At 43.2% G+C, this 20364-nt stretch overlaps 1 protein-coding gene across 1 annotated transcript in view; it reads right to left on the minus strand.

The window, feature by feature from the left end:
• The window catches only part of NCAPD3 (non-SMC condensin II complex subunit D3), a 29523-nt gene extending 9159 nt beyond the window's left edge, over positions 1–20364 (minus strand). The window contains exons 1-21 of the mRNA XM_069876374.1: positions 20202–20364; positions 19225–19403; positions 18186–18359; positions 17748–17809; positions 17395–17482; positions 15929–16062; positions 15172–15244; positions 14498–14623; positions 13772–14024; positions 13183–13245; positions 12928–13011; positions 9531–9604; positions 8465–8599; positions 7178–7398; positions 5319–5510; positions 4879–4976; positions 4636–4751; positions 3164–3271; positions 1904–2015; positions 1701–1808; positions 450–688 (exon numbers count right to left, since the gene is read on the minus strand). Coding sequence (XP_069732475.1) covers positions 450–688; positions 1701–1808; positions 1904–2015; positions 3164–3271; positions 4636–4751; positions 4879–4976; positions 5319–5510; positions 7178–7398; positions 8465–8599; positions 9531–9604; positions 12928–13011; positions 13183–13245; positions 13772–14024; positions 14498–14623; positions 15172–15244; positions 15929–16062; positions 17395–17482; positions 17748–17809; positions 18186–18359; positions 19225–19371 — 2607 coding nt within the window. The 5' untranslated portion in view covers positions 19372–19403; positions 20202–20364. The remainder of the gene's footprint in view (positions 1–449; positions 689–1700; positions 1809–1903; positions 2016–3163; positions 3272–4635; positions 4752–4878; positions 4977–5318; positions 5511–7177; positions 7399–8464; positions 8600–9530; positions 9605–12927; positions 13012–13182; positions 13246–13771; positions 14025–14497; positions 14624–15171; positions 15245–15928; positions 16063–17394; positions 17483–17747; positions 17810–18185; positions 18360–19224; positions 19404–20201) is intronic.

A 20364-nucleotide genomic window follows, 5' to 3' on the forward strand; every position in this document is an offset into this window, starting at 1 on the left:
TTAACACTGTTCTCAGAGCCAAGTGTGCTCCAGATCTGCTTTGGCTGGCTTCACACGAACACTGGGAGGAGAAACATCTTGAGCTTCTCAACATCTACATCTTTAGAACAATAAGCAGAGACAGTAGGTGAAAAAACTGCCGTGATGCTTGTTGCATTCATTTATATAGGAGTGAAACAAAGGAATTAGAAGAAATAAAGAGAAGACAAGAAGAGAGGTAACTAAAAATAATCTCATTATCTAAGTATGTCAAATGTCCTCAACATGACTTCTGCCTAGCTAGCAAAGAGAAAAAAAACAAAAGCAGTAACAAAACACATAGTTTAAATTCTTGATTGAGTGTAGATTGACCGAGGTACAAGCAAGACACCCAGGACAGGCTGCCAGTCACCAGCACAACAGAGGAACTTGAAGTGGGTTGTCAGGTAATGCCAAGGACCTCTAGTTACCTGCAGAAGGCTGGTAAGCAGGATCAGTGTCTGCTTACGGATGAAGGGATTCGGGTCCTTCAGACACAACGAAATGTTGGGAACGTATCTGTCCACCAAGGATGTGTAGCGGATGCACAGATCACACATAACAATGATAACGTTATTGCGAACAGCCACATCATGTGACACCTCCAGTTCTCGAGCTAGAGCTGCAATGCATTTCTTTGCCAGATCTTCATGCTGTAAACACAATTTACCTATGAAACAGGGATGAGACAGTCAGTGCCATGAATATATTCTTCCCAACCACCATAGCCCAGCTTACTGCCCCTTTGAGCCCAATATGAGCCAAGAAATGAATCAGGAAGTAAATAGAGGAATAAACATGAAAAACATGCTGGAACTTGATGAGCAATCTGCACGATCTCTCAGAGAGATGATACTTCAAGTTCTTCCAAACTCCTCCTCTTAGACCTATAGTGTGGGTCTCTATGCCAAATTCCCTCCTTCACAGAGAACTATTTCTGTGTGCAGGGTATTAATCAAAGCAGCTAAAAAGAACAGCCCCAGCTGTCACAGGCGTAGCGGGGAGACACCCACCATGAAGAGCATCACTAAACTAACTTAAAATAAAATAGCCTGCATTCTAATGACTTCTACCTAACTGTTTCTAAGTGCCGTACAAAAGTATTAGGCCGCCTGAAGCAGTTAAGGAAAGAATAGTACCATCTATTTGCAAGACAAGGGACTTGTTCCCAGCCGCAGTGGTATTACAGATCCAGAACATTCACTTAGTACTCTCCAGAATGCTGGAAATGCAGGTGTGATCAGATTTCTATCAAAGGAACTCTTCATTCACACCGAGAACAGGTAACCACGTGCAGTCATTCTGCTTGAAAGCACACCAAAAGTATCAAGATTTCTTCATCCTCTGTTGAGTCCCTTACTACTTACAGGTAAAACAATCCTTCAGCCAACACAGCACCCAGCTCTGGAATCTTGCTGTCCTGGTAGTTGATGGACATTGCTAATTGTTAATTACTATTAATGCATTAACCACTTTGTGAAGCAGTTGCATAGATGGCAGTATTTCTGTGTTGGTGCAACTTGTTACCATGGATATTTGCATTGTTAAAAGCTATGATCTGAGGCACATGTTGGGCCTGTGGCTTGTCTGTACAACTGACACGACTTTTGAGCAGAACTTGAACCAGAAAGGGTAGGAATTTGGTACACGATGACCCACTTCAGCTACAGGATGGCACTCACCAAGAGTAACGAATGCATGAGCTCTGACCACTGGAGGCATGGGTGATCCTCTGAACTGGGACAGTGGCTGAGAAGCTGGAGTTTCCTCACTATCAAGACAGCTGGACGCTAGGAAAGAACAGGTCAGGAATGAAAACATGCTTTACCGGTAAACAGTGTTGCCTGTGAACGCGAAACTAAATGCAGTAAGGACAGAGTCTCACATTGGTCCTTGTTGACAGAAGCCAGAATGGACTGAATCAAAAGAAAGATGTGTTTCTCCACTTTGGCAGGACACAGCTGTGCAGCCTCACCCAAGATAAAGAGGTGCCTCACCTACAGAAAAAAAGCAACACTGCAGTCAAAAGGCAATGGCTGAGCTGCAAATGGAGTCAGCAGGAGTTGGCAAGGTACCGCTCGAAAAACAAACTTAAAACTCCCTCAGCCCTTTCAAGAAGAAAGTGGCTAGACAACAGGTGATGCTTTGAAACAGAAATGGGGTGTGTGTTTAATGTGCTATAGCCCCCCACATCTACTATCAACACTGAAATATCCCTCAAAGTCTTCTATGCTTTTTACAGACTGATTTCCCAAACAGCTCATCTAAGAACTAGGAGTGGAAAAGCAAATTAAAAACATGTCATTATATGAGAAACACATTGGTTATCGTGTCATTCAGCTGTTGTACGCTCCCAGACCCATAAATACCATATTTCATAGAAACATAAAATCACAGAATCACAGACTGCTTTGGGTTGAAAAGGATATTAAAGCCCATCCAGTTCCAACCCCCTGCCATGGGCAGGGACACTTCCCACTGGATCAGGGGCTCCAAGCCCCATCCAACCTGGCCTTGAACCCCTCCAGGGATGGGGCAGCCACAACTGCTCTGGGCAACCTGGGCCAGGGCCTCTCCACCCTCACAGCAAAACATTTCCTCTTAAGATCTCTCTTTCAGCTGAAAACTGACCCCCTGCCCAGCATTCCTGGAGCCCCTTTCAGTACTGGAAGCTGCTCTAAGGTCTCCCAGGAGTCTTCTCCAGGCTGAGCAACCCCAAGTCTCTCAGCCTGTCCTCAGGTGGGAGGTGCTCCATCTCCATGGCCTCCTCTGGACTCACTCCAAGAGCTCCATGTCTTCCCTGTGCTCAGGACTCCAGAACTGGACACAGGACTCCAGGTGGGGTCTCACCATAGCGGAGCAGAATCCCTTCCCTTGCCCTGCTGCTCCCACTGTTTTGGATGCAGTCCAGGATATGGTTTCACTACAAGCTTACAGATAAGGTCTGCACATCCGGATTTTCCCATCTAACACAGTTGTTGGTGTGACCTTTGAGGAACACTGATTTTGAGTACACTTTATCTAGTTAAAGATCTCCCTGCTCACTGCACAGGGGTTGGACTGCATGACCTTCATGGCCCTTTCCAATCCAAACCTTCTGTGATTCTACATCCTTTGATGAACCTGTAAGGGGAACCAAACTTACCAAAAGGTCTTCTTGCAACTGCTCTGCTCCATCTTCTTTGAGGACTACAGCTGAAATATAGCCTTCACAGGTGGATACTAAATCTCCACACACCTGGTTGAGCAGCTCCTGTTCCATAATTAAACAGAATTAATTCAGCAATTTATTAATTAAACAAAATGTAGCTGTTCTATCTGTCCACACATGAATCGCTAATCTGAAAGTCTTCATATGCTTTTAATAATCTAGGTCCTCTTGAAATCAATCAGAGAGTGCCTTAGAGCTTTCAAATCCTTCCTGCACATCAAGCAATGTCTGCAAGCGTCAAAACACCTTGGAGAATCCGGCTTTTAATGATCCACAGGCCTAAGTTTATTTCATCATAAAAAAACACACAGCTTTAAACAAAAAGGATCTAAGCAAGTGTTCTGTGGATTCCAACGCATTTGGGGTTGTTTGTATGAATTTTTAACCGTTGTTCAGAAAATATAGTTCCATTCAAATGAAAAGATGATGCAAATTCCAAAGAGTGGAGGGAAAACCAAAAAAAGCACTAATTGACGACCAGATTGTGATGAAAATAAAACGCTGTTTCTATTTTTCTACCATCTAAAACTAGTAACATAGGAAACCGAATAAACATATGTATGGCAGCTAAGCAACTAGTGTACAGGAACACCTGCATTTCGTTGAGTGTGATCACCACACCTACAAGGGAGGATTTTCTGACTGTCAATTCAAAAAGAACAGAAACCATCAATCCATCTTGGCTTCTCTGAAGCACAGTGTGCAGTTTTGGATACTATTTCCAAAACCTTATCAGGATGCCTATTATAAAATAGTTGGCACCAATATTGAAAGAGAAATAACAAATACATACAAAGAAATCATTAGCAAGAGAGATGTGCATCAGTTTTAGCTTCTTTGAGACTGCACTCAGGCCGAGATCGTTATTTTACTAGCAAAAGATAGCCCACCTTCTCACTACAGAAGTAGGACAAACTAAAACAACAGGAGCAAGAAAAAGAAGCGTGCGAATGATGTATTATTAACTCCATTTGGGCCCACAAAAGAGGTCTAGAAAATATATGTATCTGCAGCAGTTCCGCTATAGAATAATCACAGCTTGTAGAATAAACCTATAGCTTCAAACTGCACCAAGCCTGCAAAACAGCTGGTGCCATAAAGGCACAGCAACAGGTCTCTTTCAGGAATTTGACAGAAGGCAAATGCAAGGTGTGTGTATGGGGAAAGTCCTTCTGAAGAAAGAAGATTCTTTACAAGCCCACCCTTAGCTACAGGACGTTCTGCAGCACAACCGCAGTAAAACAAGTGAAAGAGCTGAGCAGAACAGACTAAAGTTGCTCTTGGAATCAGATCCTCTTCGTTCTGAGTGCTAATCAACCAACAGCCTGGAGACCGAAGTTGCCTTTAAGAGACAGCCCTCCTAAGTGTGAAACAAGCTATTTTAAAAGATGTATTTTAAGTCACACCTGTGCCTCCTCCGGCACATCTGCATATGCGTGGCAGAGCTTCTGCAGAGTTTCCACAGCTGGGCTAATCACCTCCAGGGGACACTGAGACTCCCTCAGCCAGCACTTGATGTTATCTGAAAAGATCATACACATAAAATGAGCATTTTCTAAGCTTAGCAACTGCTTATAGGGAAGAAATAACCATCAAGATGGAAAGTATGAACCTGCTACCCCCCTCTGCAGTTTCTCAGGGCCACTCACCAATCAGCCTCTCGCAGGCTCTTTTAGGAAGGTGCTTTGCAACATGACCGATGACATACAGTATATGTCCCATAGTGTCACTGCTTGTGTTCTGCTGCCTGGAAAACAGTAGAACAGACAAACTAACATTAATGCTATGGAACAACACCAAATCACAGTGGAAAAATCCTTTCATCTGAGATACGCTTTATGAAGGCACACCTGTCAAACCAAATGAAAACTCAAAAAGCTTAAGGTAGGAGTTGGTTGCTGCACAAATCTGTGGACCATTGTTTGCCTCTAGGCTGCAGAGCCGATGGCCTGAATAAAGAACTGTGATCTAAGCAGTGAAGAGGAATCTGCCTGTGGAAAGACAGAAAGTGCTCACTTGTTTTCTTCCTCTTCTTCTCCCCCGTCTCTCTCCTGCAGAAGGGAGGATGGAGTTCAAAGTATACATATACCTGCTGACACTGTCCCAGGAATCAACGATCTTTGAATAATCCAACTTGGGGGAAGAACCTGCCACCTTAGCAAGCAACATCCAGGCCGGTACAGTGTGCTCCGTTCCCACGTGAGACATGACATCACTGATGAAAGTGGAGGCGAACTTCTTTTGCTTGGACCACATATGAAAAGCTTTGTTCAAGTAACGGCTACAGGGAAGAAAGAATAGAAAATGAAGTTAAAGGAGGAGTAAATAAAACACTTGGTCTTAGACATTGCCAGTAAAATACAGAATTCCTGTTCAGGGTACACTGGGCATCGCAACAAAGCTGCTATCACTTAGCATTCCCACTACTCAGAATACATAGAGATTTCTACGTGTTTTGCTAGCAATGCTTTCAGTCTTTCAGTTCAGAATCTCAATGCTCTACAGACCTGGCACACAAGCACGTAGATAGCACTGTGGGTCAGGAAGATGGAAGGTGCAACTGATACAGTGACAAATCAAGAAAATAGAATTCCAGCAGCCTGTACCAAAGACTCTCCAAGAGTAGTCATTTAATGCCCATCATGGTAGAGGATACAGTAACATTAAGGCACCGAAACTTGCTCATTTTTCTATTTAACCCTAGTTATCTACTTCACATTGAAAGAGTTCTGAGATTCATCAAGCTGCAAGGCACTCTAAGGTCATGAAAAAGAAGGTGCCATGAATCTGCAAACTATGTTATAAAATGGCCCAAGTTAGAACATTGACAGTATCGCAGATTGGCAAAGCAGCACATCTCATTTTCTCCTTCTGAGCTATTACGCCCTGTTGACTAATAAACATACAGCTGCCTTTAATCAATGTTGTGTCCTTGTCATACTGTGTGTCATCCCATTTCTCCTGGTTCTTCCCACAGCATTCTGCAAAAGGCAGAATAATTCTATTTGTCATAAGACAAGTAACATATTGTACATCAGAATTAATACAAGGCGATGCTCTCCTTGCTTTATATATCCTCTCTTTGTTCCGTCATCATAACACCTCCATTTGACTTAAATATTCATGCTGCTATCACCAAATCGAGAGCAGCATGTAACACTCTCATATATGAACACTTGAATTCGGGGAGAGAGCACAGGTAACGATATTTGACACAAAAGACAACTGCCCTCTTCTCACCAGCTGCCAGCTTGTCTATGCTCTGCAGCTCCTCCATCCCTGGAACTGGAAGAGCAACACGAGCCCCTCAACATCTCTAGCAGTAACACGCGCTTATACCGACTGTTTCAAGCAGGGTATTCAAGTAGATTAAAAAAACCCAACCAATAAATTTAGCTTCTAGCCCTCACACAACAGTCGGGACGTGCATTTAAGCAATGTGTAAACTGTGATACCTAACGGCCTGTGGCCACGCAGTGAATGAGGGTGCTGAAAGTATAAACTTAAGCTCCGCCAGGGGAGGTTTAGGATGAACATTAGGAAAAAATTTTTCACAAAAAGGGTCATTGGGCACTGGCAGAGGCTGCCCAGGCAGGGGGTTGAGTCGCCTTCCCTGGAGGGGTTTAAGAGACGGGTGGACGAGGTGCTGAGGGACATGGGTTAGTGATTGATGGGAATGGTTGGACTCGATGATCCAGTGGGTCTCTTCCAACCTGATGATTCTATGATTCTGTAATTCTATGCTCTTATATTAGCTCTCCCGGCAACAGGTGTTTTCCTTCTGTAAAGGAAAAGCTGCATATTCTGATGGGATTAAAAGTACAAGAAAATTGGATTTGGTCCCTAAATGCTAACATGGTAAATGTAAAAAAAACATCTGATGCATCGGATAAAGGACTGTTATGGAAAAGTCATCGGAGTCCATAATAAAGAGAAAAATGTACTTACTTCAGCTCCTGGCTTTCTGAAGCCAAGAGGGTAAGGAGATCCCACGCTAGAGCTTGCTTTCCATCGTCACTCTTGAACTTACTGTAATGTTTTATATGTTGCAACAGGAGCTGATCAAGGCAATCCAAGGCCTTCTCCTGGACAGAACTTTCTGCATCCATCACAACAGGCACTACTCCATTTAACCAGGCCTTCTGCACTAGGACGCTGTTGTGCTGAGACTGAGAAGAACACAGGTTGCATTAGAAACATTTTAATCATTACAGGATTCTATAGGTACAAGTAAGGTCAGCAAGGACCCAGAAACCTCCAAGTCAGCTACAAACTCTGAAAAGAAAATTAAATTAAGCCCAGCCTACTGCTCAACCAGCACTGCAACATGGCAGCATTTCATGGACTCACGGACTGGTTTGGGTTGGAAGGGACCTCAAAGCCCATCAAGTTCCAGCCCCCTGTCATGGGCAGGGGCACCTGTCTCTCCACTAGGGTGTTCCAAGTCCCATCCAACCTGGCCTTGAACCCCCCCAGACACGGGGCAGCCAACACTTCTCTGGGCAACCTTGGCCAGGGCCTCTCCACTCTCACAGGAAAACGTTTTTTCTTATGATTACATCAAAATCATTCCCCCTTGTCCTATCCCTGCATTCCCTGATCAAGAGCCCCTCCCCACTGTACATGTCCCACATGGAACACGGGTGCTTCTATCTCCCTGACACCAGGAGGTATTTGATCGTATCTATGATCAAGCTACCCAGCGCTTCTGCTAAAGTACTGTAATTCTTTGTTCTGAAGCCCTATAAATAATTATAACAGTATCGCAATAAAGCTGCACAGCAGATGATTTAGCACTTAAGAAAAAGACAGATCTTTGCTTAATATAAACCCCGTGCTCTGAGGCTCTGTTACCAAGCCTTTGTGAATAAACAGAAAAGAAGAAAAAATATTGCAGTGCTATCATCTACACATTACATCTGAGTAAAGTGATTCAGATTTTTTTCTAACTTGAGAAGGCCAGCAACATAAACATTTTCTCCCTGACACATAACTCAACAGCCAGGAAAATAAATGTTTCCAGCCGTTGGAAGCATCCTACATAAATCACAAGTGTGTATAGGAATGACTCATGGCTTACGAGTCAAAAGGTAATGAAAAAATTAAAGCACAGTCATAAAATGAAACGCACTGAGTGAGCAAGTGACATGCACCAGATTTGTCTGTTTTCTCCTTGTTTTAACCCACAGTTCACTCCTCTCAGGCCTGCATAAGATTTTAGGATATATTCCTCACCACAAGGAGCTCTGTTATGGACTGCAGGGCCTGCTTCCGCACGGAGACAGCAGGGTCCCGGCAACGATCCCGGAGAGCGGACAGATCTTCTGCAGTACAAGGGATCACTCTGTGCTTCAGGATGTTCATAAAAACCTGGAAGTCAAAGACCAGGTACAACGTTTTTGGGAATAGAGGCCACGCGCGTTGGGTAGCAAATCAAAAATACAATCTACCCCCTACCAACTTTAACGAGGGATTAATTTGTCTCACCGAGAGTGAAACATCATATTAAAAATTTATGAGCACAGGGCACAACCAGAGATGTAGAACGGAACAGAAAGCATCTTTGCAGTCATTTCAATTTTATAACAGCATTTGGATAGAGTCAATGTCACAATTTCCCCTTGAAAATAACGTGTCTCATATCAGCCACGTCTTTTACCTCATAATAAGGAAAAAGGGATTATTTTTTCTTTTTAATCAAAAAGCATCACACTAAAATAATTGTAAGGCCTTAACTCTAGAAGCTCCAATCAGTGTTTGAACAGAGAGGGAAGAGTTGGGGTGAGGAGGGTGAACGGAGGAAGGCAGTCAACAGCAGATAAGTACATTTTAGAAAGGCCAAATTTTCATTGAAGCAGCTCTAAAAGCTAATGACTGCTTTAAAAAAAATATTGAGCAACAAGCAAAGCAACACCTCCCTCAAAAAGAGGCTGCACATAACCCAACCTCTTTGTTATCAAGGTCAAACCAAACTAAGCAGCTAATATGCTTCAGTTTATAAGGAAGTCACTTAATTGAAATGCCTATTGACATTTGAGAAGAGCCTCTCTTCCTAAATGACAGAAGAAGAGAATGCCAGCAAGGGTACTAGAAAAATTTTCCATCATCATGCCTGCATTATTTACTTATCAGGAACTAGTAAACAAGGCCTTTTTAAGCCTTGCAGGCGCTCTGCAGGAACAGTAAGAAGCTATAGGTGGCCAAAGTTACATCCAGCTCACAGCACTATGGCCTATTTATTTATATTAACAGCATTCTGGGTAATTGCTGAGAACAAGGAAGCGTGCAGACCCCACCATACCTGGAGAGCAGATTTCCTCACGTTGGTTTTCTCATCTCCAGCTCTCAGTCTCAGCATGGCCATGACTCCTTTTCCTATTTAAAATGGTGATAAAAAGAAATGACCCACATCACCGTTTAGCAGCAGCAAGGACGAACACAGCTCTGAACTCAACCAAGCAACAATTTGTTACCGCAGACTTTCAGAGAGACTGAACAAAGCATCCAAAATAATTTAAAATGAGGTACATGCCTGAAGCAGAAAAAGAACCCAACCAATTTTCCAAGTTCTTTCACTTGAACATACATCTTAGGACAGGTCACAAAAGAAACCGATACACCAAATCATTTGATACAGGCAGTAAAAAGAAAAACAGCCCTGTAATTTCTGACCTATTTATTTTTCTGCATCAAAGTTGTTAGGCTGCCTTCTCAGTTTGAAAGCTCACCAGATGAATCGCTCACAGTTCTAACAAAAACCTGCAGCGCAGGTAACCCTGCCGCCTGCGGGAAAAGCACGTTGAGGGCAAACCAGAGACGAATGGATCCAGCGCAGACCCAAGGCAGGATAACAGATTTGGAAGCAGAAAGCTCACAATGCCTGCCACCTTCTGTGAGTATTCCCCTCAGTGTAAAGCATCAATACACAAACTGCTGTGTTTTACAGAGGAGAAATGACTCCATTCATGAACTGACTGAATTCCTTGAGGCTGTGGACTGGTAGCTGCAAAGAAGAACCCAAGAGACCACAAGGAAACCAGAACACATCTCCCCTCCCTCAATGCCAAGTTAGGCCCCAAGCTTCACTTTCCTTAGCCATTCATACTTACTTCTGTACATTCTCAGGGAAAAACGCACAATCAAAATGATAGTTTAATAAATGACACTCAACTAAATACACAGAGCCACAAGAAATTATTCCTCACCTTTTGAATCATTCAAATGGACAACTGACAAGCTGGCTTCAAGCATTTTACCACCGCTTTTAAGGTTTGTGTTTATTGCTGTTGTTGCATCAAGCAAGATTTGCCAAATTCAGAGATTTGTTATTTAGAGATATTCATGTGGAGATCCTCTCTGTTGCCATTAAGAGTAAGATTAGTCAGAGGGAACTAATCAAAAAGAGTTTGAAAATAAATTTTTACTAAAGGAAGCAGAAAGACTTTGATCTGTGCTCTCTTAATGGGTGGCTAACTGCAATCATCTCCCTCCTGAGAACAGCTTGATAGAAAAAGCACAGACCCTTTTATTGCATATATTGCCATTATAGGCCAGCTCTTGTGAAGGTGATCAAATCTGCTAAAATAATCACATTTTGCCAGGTGACATTGATTTTATGCACAGTGACATAGAAAAGAGGAAAAAAAAAAAACCAACCAAGCCACCAACCAAACAGAAAACCTGGCTGAGAGCTATCAAAGGAATATAATCATAAAATCATAGAATGATTTGGGTTGGAAGGGACCTTAAAGACCATCCAGTTCTAACTCCCTGCCATGGGCAGGAACACCTCCCACCTCATTCATAGGGAAGAATTGGAGCCCCGATCCCCGCTATGAATGGGGTTCAACGGGTTACCCGTGCCTGCTGGACTAGACCATGTCCCCAAGCATGACATCTACTCATCTTTTAAACACCTCCACGGATGGTGACTCAATCACCTCTCCCTGGGCAGCCGATTCCAGTGCTTGACAACCTTTCCAGTAAAGAAATTCCTCCTAATATCCAACCTAAATATCCCCTGGCACATATTGAGGGCATTTCCTCTTGTCATGTCACTGGCATCCAGAGAGAAGAGGCCAAACCCCACCTCGCTTCAACCTCCTTTTAGGTTGTTGTAGAGAGCGATGAGGTCTCCCCTCAGCCTCCTTTTCTCAAATTATTATTGAGTTACTGATCGGTCTTGGGTAGGTGAATGCCACTTGTCCCTCTAAAAAGCTGGATGCTGATTGCTTGGGGGTCATGTAACTACTTAACATGCCTGAGTCTTCATTCGTTATTGGAATTAACCAGACAAATTGCTACACCAACTAAGAACAGCCACACACCACCACCCACGGAATCCAGAAAGAGCTCTCAATCTGTCAATCCCATCCGTGTTCAGGCTGAGTGAGGTTTCCCATGTTGTTTATATATGTTTATATACCGCTGGGCAGGGAAAATTCCACAGTGCATGGTTCACCCTGCAGATTATCTCTGCCCTCCTTTGCTTCGCCCTCATGCATTTCGCACATTCTGCCTATCCTTGGCTAAGATTTATTTAGCTTCCAAAATTTGAGCTGTTTGCACAGAAGTGCAAAATTAGCACAGTCATAAGCCAAACGCAAGCGTGCGCCAGACAGCTTTGCTAATGCCCCTTGACTGACTCAGAGAGCCCTGTATTTCAGTTATTCCTCTTGAGCTTCAGACAGTCCTTTTTAATCCAATCCTTTCCTAAATTTGCTTTGCCAAGTGCCAAGTGTATGCTCAGCTGGGTATCAGATACAAAACCAGGCATCCTCTGCATCTAAAGAGGGAATGTACAATACCTTAAGTGGCCTGGAGGACGTTTCTGTCTGAGAGAGCAGATTAACGAAATTTATCAGCGGAAGGTTTTAAAAGGAAGCTTTCAATGGAGAAGATTGGAGCCTGGCTCACGGAGATAGGGAAAGAGATCCCATGTGAAGAGCAGCATGAGACATGTAACAAAGACATAAATGCAGGATGCCAACCAAGCAGCAAACTGAATTGTCAGTAGTTCAACAGAGGTGAACAGCAAGAACTCAGAGCAAAGATACTGGCAGAGGCCTAAATGTCAGGAAGAAAAGCTTTTACGTGGAAGAGGAACAGAAAGGAAGAGATTCAAAGTAGGAACATCATGGCTACAAAAGCCAACTTCCACACTGGTTTTATGCTATCAACAAATCAGAACTAGCTGTTTGCTGTTCTGCAACAGTTTAACATCATGCTTTGCTTTCAACTCCAGATGCTGCACAGAAGCGAGTTCTTCCCTACTTGACAGGGCCAGTCAAAGGTGCTGTGCTTTATGTAGCAAAAAATATATTAGTTCTTTGTGCACTGGAGCAAGAGATTTAATTACCCTTAAATTTATGGAGTTACAAGTATGATATCCAACATCAATTACCATCCTTTTCGGAAAGAATAAATTACCTGCTTCTCAACAAGTGCTGCCACCACACTCATGTCAAAGAACATCAGTATTTCAAGATTAAATGTATTTTTCAGACCTGAGCAGAAGCAGTATTTCTGTATGGCTGGCACTTGCACCTCCTTCATCACTTGTAATTGTTTTTTAACAGCTCTACAGAAAGCTCCCTCCGCTTTCTTTGAAAAATGGACAATGAAGACACTTCAGAAAATCTCATTTCAATTAAGGTTTTGAAAAGTTGTCAGAAAGGGCTAGGACAACTTTGACGTACCGTCAGGCACTGCAGTATCGCTGCTGTCTGTCAGCTCAATAGTTCTGAAAGTCGGGAAGGTCTTCAGCGGATGGTTGGACTGAGCTGAAAGAAAAGTCAAGAGTTTAAGAATAAAAAAGGCCTGTGTTCCCCCAGCAAGATGGTTCAGTGCTAAGCGAGAGCTTCACACATGCCTTAAGCTTTACAGAAATACATACTTTTAAAGAACAGCATGCCAAGAAAAGCCTGAGACTTACTATAAGAGAATGACTTTACCTTCTGCACGTACTGTCAAACTTGTAGTGTTTGTGTTTGCTTCTGAGATCATATGGTCAGGGGCTGCCAAGAAGAAAGAAAAAAAAAAAGAAATTAAATGAAGTATTTTAAGCCCAGAAATTCTGTCATCCCTAATTTTTTTCAGGCAAGTAATCTAACCGTAGGATGCTATGTGCATACTTCTGAATTCTGCCATCTGGCCTTTACCACACCTGAGGGAGTTCAGAACGCCAATCACGATCAAGACAACTTAGCAGAAGCAAAAGGCAACTCAAGATTTAATCAACTGTCAGGCAAGAATCAATTTTTTTTTTCCTCCAATGAGCAATTTCAGCCATCTGTAAATATCTTTCAAAAGGTACCTCATGAAGGAATCTGTTCAGAGCCAATGCACGAGAATAAACCCCTTCCAAACATAAGGCTTCACAAGTAACAGGACTCATCCTTTACTTCTCGTTATGACACAACACACAAGGACCCCGCGTGCTGACTTTTAAGTTCCTGACAACTGGTTCTTCTATCTGCCAGTAATTATTGCCCAGAAAGTTCAAGAACTATGTTCACCATCTAATTTATCCACAGTACTTACAGCTTTGTAGTAAGTCCTGTATACTCTCCATGGTAGACTCAGCTTTCATTTCAAGGCAATGAGCAAAGCTGCTTAAAGCTTTGCTACGGACCATAGGTGCTTTGTCCGAACACCGGCCAAACACCATGACCTGTACTAAAAACTTGTGCTTTAGAAACTTCTGGTGATCCAGGGATAAGGAGCCATCCAAGTTCCTCTCTGGCACATCCAACAAAGCCAACGCTACATCAAGAGCAAACACTCTGTAGGCAATCTGTTCAGAATAAAAAGCACACAAGGTGCTCTGTTAACGCAAGCAAAGGCAGAGGCATTGCCTACTCAATTTACCCACTTTTAGACACCAGCAATAACAACAACGCTGTTCAGCACTGATATTGAACCCTTCATCTTTGTCAGGGAGTGCAGCGATAGTACAAGGGGGAAGGGTTTTAAGCTGAAAGGAGATTGAGATGAGATCTCAAGAAGAAATATTTTCCTGAGAGGGTGGGGAGGCCCTGGCCCAGGTTGCCCAGAGCAGTGGTGGCTGCCCCATCCCTGGAGGGGTTCAAGGCCAGATCGGATGGGGCTTGGAGCCCCTGATCCAGTGAGATGTGTCCCTGCCCATGGCAGGGGGGTTGGAAATGGATGGGCTTTAAAGGTCCTTTCCAACCCAAACCATTCCATGGCACCAAGACCTTCAAATGACTGCCTTACCTGAACCCTGTAACATCGAGGAGATGTACTTACCTTGGTGTTGCACGAGTATTTATAAAGCCAAGCGATGAAGTCAGCAAATTCTCTACAAGGGAGTTTACTCAGCAAATTCACCAAGGCCTGCGCAGCATATATGCGATAATCAGCCTTATCTGGGACCTAAAAAACAAGGGCAATTGAATGGTATGATATTTAGAAGCTCTGTTCCAGCATTTCAGGGCTTAAGAGAAATATTTTTTTATTTAATGAGGCAACACGGTCACATTCAGCAAGGACTGGGAGAACAATCATAGGTTCCTTGGTCGCATACCCACAGCCACATAGCAAATTCCCTGAGGAAAAGTGGGGCTTATATTAAATCCAGAGGCAGTATTTCTACATGGCAGGCAGTTAGCAAGGCAAAGAACTCTCACAAACCTCATTTTCCTCTACCTAAATAGTGGTAAAAGCAACTGCAAAGTTGTGACCGATGGGGTAAATGTTCACCCTCACTATTCTTCTGGCGTGCGACACTACTTTTAAGACATCTGAAAACTCTGATACAGATCAAAATAAACCACAGTCAGTCTGTTAACAAATTTTCAAATGATGAAAATCTTTTCATTTCTTAGGAAACCTTGTGAAAATGGATTTCCAAACGATTACATATGTGGAAATCTGTCCACACGGACGTCCTTCAGCTCAAGATGCAACAGAGCTTAGCGTACCTTGGTGCAGATATGTTGTAGCAATGTCCGAAGAACAGGAAAAACAACTTCCTTCAGTTCATCTACTATAGAGCTGCACAGAAGGAAAACAAGAAGGTTTTAATAAGGTTGGTTTCATTAGAGAACAAAAAAAATAAATCAAGTCAAGGATATTCCTTTGTGAATACACTTCAAAAACTGGGACAAGAGTGCATTCTGTAATCACAAGCGCAACAGGATATGGTCAGGCAGAAAACATTTCTTCCAGTATCTTTCTACAAGCAGAAGGGCAATATGAAAAACTTCATTCTCAATCTATTTAGTATGTGCTGTCTGAGGGCTCTGCACAGACCACACTTTCCAACAACATGGATGCATCCCTACACCCAGGGAATAATAAACAGAGGCAAAACACAGGTTTAAGCAGGAAAAAGCCAAGATTGAAGGAGAAGCAAGGTCCATATTAATATTCTATCTTCTCTATAACACTTTGTAGTGAACAACAAGCCTTGGAAAACTGACACAAAGCAAAATACAGAAGGTGGGTCCCTTTCGCTCACCGCCGCTTCTCTGTCAAACAGCATCTCCTTTCTCCTCTGCCTGCAAGTTTGGTAAATTCCTATTACAGACACTTTAATTAAAACTCATTTGCGCAAACGACTTCAAAGTCAGTGCCAGTTTGTCTCAGCCCTTTATCAACGCAACAGTAAAGTGAAAGCCTGCCAGAAGGAACAGCAGACATACCCGGGAAGGGTAGTGCCAGAGCTCTGTACTTCACCTGATGAATTTTATGGCCCGATTCCTGGCACTGATCACAGCCGATGTGATCGGAAGGATTGTGCATCTGGAACCCATGCCACTTTCCAGCATAAGAATGACATTGAGGATTTGCTGGAAGATACAACGAAGGATCTGGGAAAAAAAAACAAACAGTAAACAGTTATTTTCAGGTTGATTTCAGTAGCCGTAGGAGCCCACAGATTAGCGTTCTGACCGGGTTAATGAGATAATTCTGAACCAAAGAAACTCAGACCCAAACAACAGCACCTGTCAATTGATGACTGCTAGCAGAACGATTCAAAGAGGGCCGTTAATAAACTAAATGTCTTTCCTAGCTGTGATGTCCTCATACAAGTCCAGTAAGGCCCTAAAAAGGCTTCCTGACAATATCAAGAGATCCTCTCCAAATCAGCGCACTTCAATTCACCAGGAATGTGTGGAATATAAGGAAATTAATTAGTTTTTTTCACAGAAGACATCTTAAACTAAATGCATATCTCTACCACAGAGTGCACTTGAACTTTTGGAGCCCCTTCCCTGCCACACTTTTAGGTCCAAGGGTGCCTCATTACCTGGACAGTGAGTAGTCAAACGAGAGTTAAGGAAGCTGAGGTGGGTCTGCATCTTCCTGATGCCACCAAATGCCAATAATTCTGAAAAGTCTGTGCTGCGCTGAGAAGCCAAGGAGGTGCAAACACACAGGTCTAAGGCTCTCAAAGCTGGGCAGACACTCAGTTGCAAGTCAGGTGAGTAGCACTAAGCTACAGGCTTCCCTTACCAGACATCTGCTAATACCCTGGCTTGCTAGCTCAGAACTAGTTCAGATGGTTTTACAGGGACTCACAATCACAGCAGTACAGTCACACCCAAGGCTCAGAAGCCTCATCCGTAGGAGCAGATAAGTGGGAGATGACACAGCCTGCCTGATAATTTAATAAAACAAACGTGTAAAGCTGCAGACACATTTCTGGTAGAACTGGCTGTTCCATGACGACAGAATATTTTCTGAACAAGCATCAGCCCTGCTTGCACTCCTCTGCGCATAGCGCTTCCCCATCATGCTCCACTGCAGCACATCCCAGTGCCACAGCAGCTGCCAAGCAGTGCTGCAGCTCCACCTAGCAGGAAATGAGACAATTCCAGGCAAAGGCAGTAACCTGGGATTCTCTGTTTTAAGACAGGGAGATCTAATGCCACTGTAGCTATCCCCTGTTTCCAATTCATTTGCCACAAGAGTCACTGGAGCACAGAATTCAATGCACACAAGATGCATCATCGTACAAGCCAAAGGAAATAGGAATGGGGTGGAAAAAAAGCACCTGGCCTCTGACCCAGCAAACACAAACACAGAAAGTACAACTGATGCTAAAAACACGCAAGCAAAAGCCATGCACAGAGAAGGAAGAAATTACTACTCCTTTTCAATAGTGCACTGAGGACGTAAAGGTTTTGTCCAACTTTTACCTTATCCTCTGTACCATGTAGAGGGGAGCACAGTAATCGCAGTCCATAGTAGGCCAGCTCAGGAATGTACTTGGCTTCGTTAATGTTCCTAAGCAAGAAGAGGTAAAGAGATGTCTTAATCTTTCATCAGGGAAACATCACCACAACTATTACAATTAAATGTGCTCATTGACTGGAAAATATTCAGTATTCACTAAATGATGTTTACTGTTAGCTAGGTGGAACACATGCTAATCATCTTCAGCAAAAGAAATTGCTGCTTTCATTTTCATATAAACAGGATAATAACAACACAAGCATTGAGTGCTTTGCTTGTTCAAAGCACCATATAAGTATTAAGAGTTACTGCTCACATTGCTGCTGAGAATTCAAACTCATTTATCGCTGGCTCAAAGCTTGTCATCTCCACAAAGATCTGGAAGGAAAGAAAGCCAAGCTTAGCCAATGCATGTGACAGCAAGTCTGCTTGGATGCTTGGGAGTGAGACCACAGGGAACATGAATCTACTTTCAAACCACTGTTACCTCTCTGGAAGCAGAACATAAGAAGACCTCAAAGCCCAGAGGCTCAATACAACATTTTCCTTCCCAGTACGATAAGGTTTAAGCACCTCGGGACAGAACCTGAACTACCTGGCTATAAGCACAGGAGACAGACAATGGAGCACACATCCCACTCCAAGATTTGCAGTCTAATCAGGACATCAGTTTTTCCTGTGGCTACGGAGTGTTCTGCATCTACCAAAAGTTTGCGTTAAGGGACATAAGTTTTCTTGAGTTGAATTCCACTACCTGCAGGCAATTCTGCACACAATGAGGTTTTTCTTTCAGAGGAAACTTAGGTAGAAGTCTTAAGAAGTTTTTCAGAAGAAGGAAGATTGAGTCACGAACTTGAAGAAGATCGTCCGTTGAAAAGTAAACGTTTTCACAATCCTCTTCCTCCTCCCCTTCCAGTGTGTCCTCCATCTATATTGGTAGAAAAGAGAAACAGCACCACCCTGTCCCACAGCACTGGCTGATGGTTTCTGCACGCTTTGATGCTGCAGAGAGCTCTCAGGGTAGATCCTACATGATTTCACATCCAAAATCCTAAATCTTTGCATTTCAGATTACTTAACCCAGTGGTGGTGGGGAAACTAAACACAAAACAAACAGAAAGATGAAAGCTGGATGTGATAAAAGAAAGCTCAAATACAGGCTACTCGCATTTTGAAGGAGAAATTCCATCAGAACTCAAGACAATTATGTGAATTCTAGTCCAGATGGAGATCTATCTCAAGTAATTCCCATTGTGCCTATGACCTTCTCCTCTTGCTTGCCATGACCCTGCAGCACTGATTGTCTCTCAGGATTTCTGATGTGTAATCCTTGGTTCCGTTAAAAAAACAAATCGTACAAATGTTAGAATGTGCAGCTGAGTATGGAAAACCAAAGCATTTTGCCCTTCCCATCAATGAGCTGGCAAGGAAACTCAATGCCATTTGCAAACTGCTCACGTACTTGAAGGTCTCTGGAAGAAGCTGATGTAAATTAGTTTCACCCTCTGCTACTGGGCTTTCTAACAATATACCACAGATGAATAAACTGTATTTTTTCTATTAGTCAACAGCCAGGAAACTGCAGCCAATGTTTAATCATCAGGCCACTGAAATTCCTAATAGGTAGAGGATTGAGAGCACAGCTGAACTGATGAATAAAAGGTTAAGAACTAAAAAAGGAGTGAAAAAGAGGAAGGCTATCAGTATCACCCTAACCTAAAAACAAAATAGTTTTCCAACAATTTCCTTATTAGTAGAGATTTATATCTGAAGAAATTGTGCAAACAGCTTACATGGCCATTCCTGCATGGTTTTCCTTTCTTTCTGCCTCTCCTTCCATTGGTCTGAGAGCTCTGAGCATGTATCTTCTTTCTTTTCCTCATCAGATCTTGTTCTTGAGGCCAAGATTTTGTCAGGGTGCGAAGACATTTATCAAACATTACTTGATGGAACAGCTGGTTAGCCACGCTGCCTGTCCAGAAAAGACAACATTAGCCACTCTCCAGGAAAAACACAGAGAGAGCATCAAACAACCTATCCACTTCCCACTTTCCCATTTGCTTTGATAGTCAAATAGAGGGCCAGGACAAAGGCACTGTCCTGGGAGCCGTAGAGAGTCCAGGAGAAGGAAAGAGAACTGTTTGAACAAAGCCAAACTGCATCAGGATAACGTCATCAGTGATGACATTCTCTGGTAGGATTGCCAGCTGAGCCTTCTAGCTGGTAACGTGCCACACAGCAAAGCTTTAGAACATGCATTAGTCTTGAATACTAAAGGATACTGTTGTGAATCAGTCCTCTAGAAAACTCTGCTGTAGTTACTTCAAACAAACACGTTTGTTTTCAGAAATGACCCTTTGCAAAAGCACTGCAGAGTCGTATCCTCTCTAGTTACAGAGCAGGAAGAGGAATAAGCTTCTGCCTTCACTGTGCATTATTGTCAAACCAGAAAGATCTGTGTGATTCCAGCTCTGTGCACCATGCAGCCTCAACTATCGACCTTCCAGAAGAACCAGGCAGATGCATGGCAGTGCAGCACCAGACTGAGACCATCCAGCCACTCCGTGACAGGAGATCAGGCTTCTATCAGACCATAACAGCTGTTCAGCACTCAACACCAAGGCTGAGCTCAATCCCCATGGGTTTCAGGGACATCAAACGAACAGTTCAAAAGCCATCGCTCGTTCCACCTGGAATTCTTATAAATGAAAGCTGATTTTGCCTGAAGGATGCCTTATCCCACACTAAACAAGCACATCCCTTCACTCACCTGGGATTTCCAGCAGCAGGAAATACAACCCGGCCGCATGAAGAGCATAAACCCTCTCCTGTGCGTTCGCTCTTTTATGTTGGCCTGCGTCAACAAAGTGATGCAAGACAGCTACGAGTGTGTTGGGAGAGAAGTTGTTTTCAGCAAACAAGGTCCAGACGTT

The sequence above is a fragment of the Phaenicophaeus curvirostris genome, chromosome 25 (genome assembly GCF_032191515.1).
Source record: "Phaenicophaeus curvirostris isolate KB17595 chromosome 25, BPBGC_Pcur_1.0, whole genome shotgun sequence".
NCBI classification, from domain to species: Eukaryota; Metazoa; Chordata; class Aves; order Cuculiformes; family Cuculidae; genus Phaenicophaeus; species Phaenicophaeus curvirostris.